Below are 8,740 nucleotides of genomic sequence, written 5' to 3' on the forward strand. Positions count from 1 at the left end.
TGGCTGGAGACCGAGGGAGGGCGACAGTGGCTGAAGACCGAGGGAGCACAACAATGGCTGCAGACCGAGGGAGCACAACAATGGCTGCAGACCGGGGGAGCACAACAATGGCTGCAGACCGAGGGAGGGCAACAGTGGTTGCAGACCGAGGGAGGGCAACGGTGGCTGCAGGCCGAGGGAGGGCAGCAGTGGCTGCAGACCGAGGGAGTGCAACAGTGGCTGCAGACCGAGGGAGGGCAACAGTGGCTGCAGACAGAAGGAGTGCAACAGTGGCTGCAGACCGAAAGAGCGCAACGGTGGCTGGAGACCAAGGGAGGACAACAGTGGCTGGAGACCGAGGGAGGGCAGCAGTGGCCAGAGACCGAGGGAGGGCAGCAGTGGCTGGAGACCTACGGAGGGCGACTGTGGCTGGATACCGAGGGAGGGCGATGGTGGCTGGAGACCTACGGAGGGCGACGGTGGCTGGAGACCGAGGGAGGGCGACAGTGGCTGGAGACCGAGGGAGCACAACAATGGCTGGAGACCGAGGGAGCACAACAATGGCTGGAGACCGAGGGAGCACAACAATGGCTGGAGACCGAGGGAGGGCAACAGTGGCTGGAGACCGAGGGAGGGCGACGGTGGCTGCAGGCCGAGGGAGGGCAGCAGTGGCTGGAGACCGAGGGAGGGCAGCAGTGGCTGGAGACCGAGGGAGGGCAGCAGTGGCTGGAGACCGAGGGAGTGCAACAGTGGCTGGAGACCGAGGGAGGGCAACAGTGGCTACAGACCGAGGGAGGGCAACAGTGGCTACAGACCGAAGGAGTGCAACAGTGGCTGCAGACCGAAAGAGCGCAACAGTGGCTGCAGACCCAGAGTGGGGGAGAGTGGCTGCATAGTACTCCAGGAGGGCAAGACTGGCTGCGGACCCCGAGCGCGCGAGAGTGGCTGAAAAAAAGCAGCGCGCGAGAGTGGCTGCAGACATGGCAAGGGCGAAATTGGCTGCAGACACAGAGCGGACGAGAGTGGCTACAGACGCCCCATGGTCAAGCATGGCAGATGACTCCAGCAGCATCTGTCTGGGTAACAATGGATGAATTCTCGAGCACATTAGAAGCCATCAGCGAGTACACAATCATCCCAGAAGTACCTTTACGGCCAGCTTTTCAAGTCATCGAACAGTTCAAGCACTTGCCAGATTTCTTGGGCTTTCCGGCATTCCTGGCATTTCAACCCCAGGATCACTCTACACACGTGTTCCAAGAAGATCGTCGTTTACCAGACATAGAGGTCATCTATGCTATGACGGCGTTTGCATTTTTTGCAAAAGAAGCACGGGAACAAAGCCGATCAGCCTCTGACGCTCTGAAGTACGCATGTCAAAATTGGTCCTTCCATCTCTCGCGAGCTCCTAGTCCATGGGATGGCGGGCTCAACACTTTATTCAAGCTCTTCTGGGATCGTCACTTGCTCGCCTGGCTCGAAAGGCAGTGGTGCTTGAAAGGCTTGCGGTCTTGTCTCCTTGTTTTATCTGAAGGGCAGAAACTTGCAAGGGTGTGTTCTCGATTATTTTCGTGATCCAGCACCTGACCTGCGCATATAGGAACGCTTCCAAGCTCCGCCGGGGCCATCTCAGTCATGAATCTGAAGCTGTCGATTTTGTACATCCCGTCACGCCGTCTTGTTATTGCGCATTGATTATTTTCATATCATTCTTTTACGTTGTTCCAGTGTCTTTAGCTTTCATTCGAAGTATTTCCAGTAGATCCTCCGCTTCCAAGTCATTGGGCGAGAGAAATAAAAGTGTTGCTTTTCGTCATCCCCTCCGACTATAAATTGAACAGTATATTGTTGGAAATCAACCCGTCAACGTAGCATAACTTTTCTCTTTTTGTGTCGGACCTTCGCTCACTACGCCAGCGGACTTACCATATATAGTAGTTCCACGTACCATAGATTCGCTACGCTCGTTTCTCTCTTTTCCCCAGTCTCTTTTGCTGTCGACTGGGGTAAGTCATAGTCTAGCTATATACCGTGACCACATTCCTTACTGATGTACCCCAGGACTTACCAAGTCCTGTCTATTTAGACGTGCGACACCTTTTATATATCAGGACTACTTGTTGTGTGGGTGTATACAGCACCTCACGATACACCACAACTGCCAGCGTACGACAGGTCAACACTAACGGCACCAATAGATTGTGTAAAGGTAAAATGTGCACTAAGTATATTGTCACCGCCGTGAGGCACGCGCACTCCTCGCGCGCTGGTTCTCAAACTGTTGTTTGATGCCCGCATAACCTGCCCGGTCGACTCGATGTAAATAATACGAGTCACCTCCGCTACCCCATGAAACGCTGCCAGAGCGGTAGGATCGTTCAGAGACGTCAAAGATCGCGCTTATATCATCCACCTGGGAAATTCACATGAGATAAAATGTATGAAGAAGATGGGCATCTTCACTAACGTTGCGTTCAGTAACGCGTGCATTGAGAGAGGAAATGAATGTCTTCAAGGAAATAACAATGGCGCCCTCTTTTATGTAAATCAAGAAACGAGGCACAAATAAAAGAAATTCACTGACGCGACTGCTGGAACACACTATTAACCAGCACAACATCCACCTGAGGTGAGCAACTCAGTGACTCTTGGACTAGTCAGCATGTCTCCTTCTTCTAACTCCACCTCTCTTATCGAAAGTCCCCACATCCTACACCGCTTCTTAATCTGCCTTAGCTGCTCTCTCCCCACCTCCGCAGGAGTAGGCATCAGCTCAACTCCGTAGCTTCTGCAGCACGTTTCCAGGCTCGCCTGCACGAGCACATTTCCCACCCCACATCCCAAGTCCAAAAACAAGGAGTCTTTGTGGAGATGTGTAGCAGCAATGATATCCGCGATTATCTGTACGTATTTTCCCCACAAGCGTAGCCAGTTCCTGACCGCCTGCGCCAGGTACGTCGACGAAGCGCAAGCCAACGTTCTGATCGACGCACTCTGTAAGTAGCCATCACTTCAATGACGAAGATCCCTTTTGAACTTTCTGTTGTAGTCTTGAGGCAACTATGCAGGAATCCAGACGGTTTGTTCTGGGCTGGAGATACCGCACAGACAATCTCTGCCGGGAGTTCTTTCAGGTTCGACGATCTGAAAGCGTTCCTCTGCTGTGTGGAGGTCAGCGAACAATAACTTATCTTCCGGGTCCGAATTGATATCTTCTTACAGCAGCAAAATACTTCTATCAACTCCACTGTAGCATCTCTCTGCCAGCCCACGATGTTTCAATTGGCAATCAACTACAGGTCACATGGGGGCATCGTCAACTGCGCTCATTCTGTGATCGAAATCATCACAAGATTCTAGCCCAACACAATCGATAACCTTCAGCCATAGCTACGCGCCATTCGACCCATGTTACTCCGAGTTCCCGGACCGCCGAGTCCAGCAGCTCCAAGCGCAATGAAACGGAACCTTTGCAATCCTCCGGCAAGTGAGCCAAGGTCGATGACACGGACCCCCAGCTAGATGTAACTGTCCAGACAGGACTCTACGCTGCTGAGATATTCGCAGCCAATGACGCAGTCAATAATCTCCTCGATATTGTTGTCGTCGGTCTGTTGTTCTCCCATTTGTTTAATGACTGTATTTTTACCATGGCTTTCGCAGATAATGTTGTCTGGGTCCGGTATCATGATCGGCAGGGCATTAGTCAATGCTCGGGCATCGACTTCATCGAAGATCTCCCACGATTCATAGTGCTGTTTTATGCGTTTCAGCGATTCAAGCTCGAGGATTGGGGTCGAAACAAGCACTTCAAAGAAGTTGAGAAGGAAGCTTTGCAGAAACTCAAAATTGGAAACGTGGATCTTGTGCTGCACACCAGCGACGAAGACAGAGTGACTCACTACGGACTGAAAGGACGAATATCTCACCAAGAAATCCAAGAAATTCCCGGGAGTCCAAGAAGATTGGATTGTGGTCAAAATCTTCTTGGTAGAGGAGCAACAGATTAGTTAGTCGGACATGTTAAGAAAGGTTTCCGAGATCGCAGAGAAGCAAAAGACCATGGACGACCGTGTTCCTCAGTTTCTTTGGTACCACAAGTTCGAGAATCTCACATCCGCAATCCTGGAGACACTTGGTGTTCCAGAACAGATCAGGGGCAGTCGCGTGCTCTACATCACCGTATCCCGCAAGCTCCGACCCATCATCGAGCTCCAAGGCGAATACCTTTTCAATGTGTGGCGTCAATGTATCTCACATATGTGACTCGTTTCCTTTAGGTGGACTTCCATTGACGTAATGCGCAGGTCATCGTGATCTCTGGATGGGAGGAGTGCACCACCAAAATGTCAGCCCTCCCAACATGATGTACTACAAGACCGACGAGGGCGTTCTGATGCGTGTCTTTCGCAGCTACGATTTATCTTCACCGGCGACTATGCAAGGTCCTTAGTGCAACGAGCGCACGGGCACAGTGCTGTTCATGACGCTTGATCTTCTCACCCCAGAGGGTCAACGAGGCGAAGTTGAACATTTATATGGTCACGATCTCGAGTCCTTCGTGTGGGTTCTCGTGTGGGTTTGCTTGCGTTGCAGGAAGGGAGTACTCCTACCACCGGAAACTCGCCCTTTCGATGCATGGGCGACTGCAGGCCCCGAGGCCTATTTCAAGGAGAAGATATGGTTTCTGGATCATTTTCAAGCCGCCCAGGATACATCCAAAGATCTGGAGGGTGGTGGTGTGCTTGGGAGTACTCGGTTTCGATCACCATCGTCATTGGAAGATCAAAATTGTGCGGGAACTATCATCAAAACCAGGAGAAGGTGGAAGTGCGACCACCGAGGAAGGCGCATCAAACGCCGATGATTTTGTCTCCAAAATTACAAATACCAGGACCTGGCGCCGGTCCAGCCAATTTTTCCCGTAATTTTCCTTTTAATTGTTGACGTACGCAAGAACAACTTCAGGACTATGCAGAGGACCTAGATGTAGCGCAGGCAATTGAAGAGAATAACGAAACATTGTTAGTACAGCGTACTCCACTAGCCTTGCTGCAATTATTAAGATTTATGCTCAAGTTAGCGCTCTCAGCGCGGAGCATTGTTAATGCTACTAGTGCTCATTATGAGTTTCCTCCTGAACTAGAAAGCAGAAATGATAGGCGTGGCGGATCTGGGTCTGGTGATAATGGCCACAAGCCGTTGGACGCGCCTCTTCCAAGGGAGAACTCGAGCATTGCACCATCGAGTTCAACCGGAGAACACAACGTGCGCCTGTAGCCCTAAACCATGTGTACAGCTTGTAGTAAGTGAAGATTGAAAGATATATCATAAATCCTCCAGGCCAAGAGCAACATCGACCAAAATGACATGATGTATACTTATCACCAGTCCTTGCCAGATAAATCGAGGCAAGCTATCCACACGGCCGGTGGATATGTCAATGGTCATCTTGATACGACAAGTATCACAGCATCATAGGTATCTTCTTGTGAATTATACTTTGTACATGGCAAAGTCTCCTCATTTTCAACGAACCCCGATATCGATACTTGGCAGATCGTTACTACACAGCTGGGCGTTGAACCTAGACCCTTCAAAACACTATCCTTGACCATTTGGCCGAACGTCTTTATTTCCCCTCGCAGTTGCTAAGCTAGTGCTTCAACGGGCTTCAACCATCCACACTCCGCAAGTCCACTGCGAGTAATTCTGCAGAAGCGGTACTTGCGCAAGGATATCAAGTACGCGTTCCACCTGCATGACCAACGGATTGTGTTGGGGCAGTTTTGCGATGAGTACCCGTCCTATGACTGACAGACTGTACCATTCACGACCTTGTGTTCGTACCGCCATTAATTTCTGGCATGCCGTTGAGATTGAATTTGACACCTGGTTAGTTGTATGGTATTGATGGTGTGATAGATGTGGCAGTCGTGGACGGAAGCGTTGCGTGTTTCTCTCTTGGGTGAGAGCATGAGAAGGAAATGGAATCCTGTGTTTGTGTTGCGATGTTGGAGGATGGATAGTATTGGACGATGCTTCTTGCAAGGCATTGGTCTATGGGGAGGGGTATTATGATAGGCCAGAGGTTCAAGTGCTTCCTTACCTGCGTGCAGATATGTGTCTAGTTGTCGCTATTGGTACCTCGTAGCAGGCGTTTGGAGTGAGAATCAACGCCCACATTCGTAATCTTAAATGCCTGGCAGGCTAGATGGTGGTGGTCCAATGATGGTCAACCTTCTACGTTTTGCTTGGTACATGACGCACGAGTGACGAACAATCTTCTGCCAAACAAAACAAGGAGGCTATAGCTGCGCGTGCTCAAGCGCTCAAGCCTCGAGCTTCCTATCACAAGAATCTACGTGTTTAGTGCAATGGAAATGACGAGGTGAAGTGGCAGCAACGTGTTGCTGGCAGTAGGTCGGAGGCTATTGGCAGAAGTCGGCACAGAAGTCACCGTGAATCATGACGAAAACAGCAAACAATATACAATGGTTGATTATCACCTGAACCTCGTCAGATCTCATCAACGTAGCATTTTATACACTCTTCTCGTCGGCTCCCGACAACGGATTCGAGCTGGCATTGACCTTGTTTCGCAAGGTGTCATTTTGTTCCATGCTAAATTGCCGGTAGACCTGACTTCCCAGGGTGATGGTCGGACCCTTTGTAAGAACTAAGAATTTACAATATCTTAATCAGTGGCACGCTGGCATTGCAGATACCATCTGTTCGAAAGGGGATTTCAGGTTAGGAAGGTTTTTCTTGCATCGCCATGAAGAACAACATCCAGCACATAAAAGCAAGCCGTCTTCCTCCTGTCCCCTTCAGATTTATGTGATCCCATATCACATCCTCACAAACAATGCGCTTATCCTTTGTCCTCGCCATTGCTGCTGCTTTGACAACATCAATATCTGCCAGTGACGCTGGCAGTGAGAATTGTCCTTTCTTTTGCAAGCATGATAGAAACTGCATCGACTGCATTCCTGACTATGGATGTGTGAGTATGAGTAGTTTGCGTTCCGAATTTAAACACATGACTGACCAGCGTGGTAGTTCTTATTTATATGCGACAACTGATAAGCGGCTAGTGTGGTGTGTTGTGTTTCTGCTTTCGCATCGGTGCAGTGTAGTTTATGGCGCCAGGCGCGAGTTACTAGTAATCTGTTGCTGAGTCGATCAACGTGTTCGCTTCTGAACAAATCTTACTGCCGCTCGAGCAATGGAGATCTTGGAATAGCTTGAATGCATAGAATACGACTGAAGTACCTACGACGCAGTTTTGCAGTCTTGTTGTAAGCTTGAACATAACCCTAGACTGAGCCCTCGATCATCGATAACACCATGACTCCTCCCATCATAAATGCTGTTTTCTGGGCATCGTTTTGGCCTGCACTGAGCCGCTGGGGTTCATCACGACCCCATTAGATGGTGGTATATCGTCGTCATCGAATTGCGGAAGCTCAAGCTCAAGAGCCAGCAACGACACTTGCAAGTTGTGGGAGTGCTCACTGCTCACTGCTCGAGTACTCAACGTCAACGCTCACGTGACGTGACAACTTCGACTATGACTACTGTACTGCTTATAAGTTACCCCCATGCGACCGGGTGCCGTGAGTTGCACAAAATTGAAGAAAGTCTTAGAAGTGAGCATGAGTAGTTTGCTTTGCATCCTGGATTCAGTACTCACTGGTACCCCTTGCGCCTTATTTAAATAATACTAACAGCCTGCCGGTGCAAAGGTTTGCAACATGCATGACTTCCTAGTCCAGCCAGCATCCATCAGTGAACCGGTGAACAGATGAGAAAGTTATGCAGAGTAATATATAGTAGAGCATTGCAACAATCTTCGTATATCTGCTGACCAGTTTCACATAAGATTATTTGGCCTTATTGAGGAAAGACGAATGCACAAGCACGCCAGCCTAATGGCATTATTTGTTTCAGAACCTTTTGAGTTTGGATGTATGTAAGAAAAAAAGAGCGGGCACAGGTTCATGAACTTTAATACCGACTGATACTGAGAGGGTCAAGGAAGAAGGTTGCAATGTACTAAAGTGAAATACACTTTGGCGATGTCCCCAGTGATACGGACACATATCATTTGGCTTTCACTGAATATTTTTTTACTAGCTTAGGGTGATGATGACATTGATGTAACTCTCTCGAGGGCAAATGATATGAGTCTGTGTTATAACCAGACCGTAACAACAGAGTTGTACGTGTTGCACGGGTATTGGGCGAATATCACTCAAAGAAATATATTTCACACAGCACAGACGATGCTCTGGTATATTTTAGAACAGAACCTACTCCTCTTGTACATAGGAGTATGTATTACCTCTCAATGAAGATATCGTCAGTCTTGACTGATTAATGGTTGCCTGTCACTTGGAGTGGTACATTCTATGAAGGGCAAACATCAGATCATTTCTTCGTGTAAAATCAAAAGCATACAAGTTTGATTAACTTCAAAATGTTCGCGGTCGCGACAATATTTGTAAATGGTTCGAAATTCGATGTAGCGCTGTAAGCATACGTAGTGATAGTGCTAAATTGTAATCTTACACAATTATTGTCATCTTTACAATTTGAACTCTTCCAGCCTTTCTAGCCCGAAACATCTGAAGATCTTGTGGACTACTCAATCACCCCATGGGTGCCTCAAAGCAGACGACCGCTGATGTATAGCTTGCTTCAAATCCTTGTCTGATCTTCTGTACATTACAATCTCACAGAATCCTTGGAAAAACTA

General features: G+C 48.9%; 4 protein-coding genes across 4 annotated transcripts; all 4 read left to right on the forward strand.

Annotated features, from left to right (window-relative positions):
* Positions 1-996: 996 nt before the first annotated feature.
* EDB91DRAFT_1182666 (uncharacterized protein) lies at positions 997-1,530 on the forward strand (the record flags this gene model as incomplete). The annotated part of the gene is made up of 1 exon (XM_041320462.1): positions 997-1,530. A coding segment is annotated over exon 1 (495 nt), but the record flags the coding sequence as incomplete, so codon positions are not given.
* A 1,130-nt stretch (positions 1,531-2,660) lies between these two features.
* EDB91DRAFT_1231737 (uncharacterized protein) lies at positions 2,661-3,339 on the forward strand (the record flags this gene model as incomplete). The annotated part of the gene is made up of 4 exons (XM_041321064.1): positions 2,661-2,882; positions 2,932-2,975; positions 3,029-3,150; positions 3,202-3,339. The coding sequence occupies exons 1-4, from the start codon at positions 2,851-2,853 to the stop codon at positions 3,337-3,339; spliced, it is 336 nt and encodes a 111-aa protein (XP_041168577.1). The 5' UTR covers positions 2,661-2,850.
* Positions 3,102-4,276, forward strand: EDB91DRAFT_502776 (uncharacterized protein). Its single transcript, XM_041327499.1, has 3 exons — positions 3,102-3,150; positions 3,202-3,462; positions 3,516-4,276. Exons 2-3 carry the CDS (start codon positions 3,388-3,390, stop codon positions 3,987-3,989), a joined length of 549 nt encoding a protein of 182 aa, XP_041168578.1. The 5' UTR covers positions 3,102-3,150; positions 3,202-3,387; the 3' UTR covers positions 3,990-4,276.
* A 168-nt stretch (positions 4,277-4,444) lies between these two features.
* EDB91DRAFT_1009110 (uncharacterized protein) lies at positions 4,445-4,621 on the forward strand (the record flags this gene model as incomplete). Its single annotated transcript, XM_041312382.1, has 1 exon — positions 4,445-4,621. A coding segment is annotated over one exon (177 nt), but the record flags the coding sequence as incomplete, so codon positions are not given.
* Between the last annotated feature and the right edge of the window lie 4,119 nt (positions 4,622-8,740).

Source organism: Suillus paluster, assembly GCF_016628075.1.
Source record: "Suillus paluster strain FC165 chromosome Unknown EDB91scaffold_382, whole genome shotgun sequence".
Classification (NCBI taxonomy): Eukaryota; Fungi; Basidiomycota; class Agaricomycetes; order Boletales; family Suillaceae; genus Suillus; species Suillus paluster.

Excerpts from the sequence above, each read along its gene's own strand:
- EDB91DRAFT_502776 (XM_041327499.1), top strand. The coding sequence starts at position 3,388 with ATGTTACTCCGAGTTCCCGGACCGCCGAGTCCAGCAGCTCCAAGCGCA. Across the intron at positions 3,463-3,515 it reads GGAACCTTTGCAATCCTCCG|ACAGGACTCTACGCTGCTGA; the intron begins GCAAGTGAGCCA and ends GTAACTGTCCAG.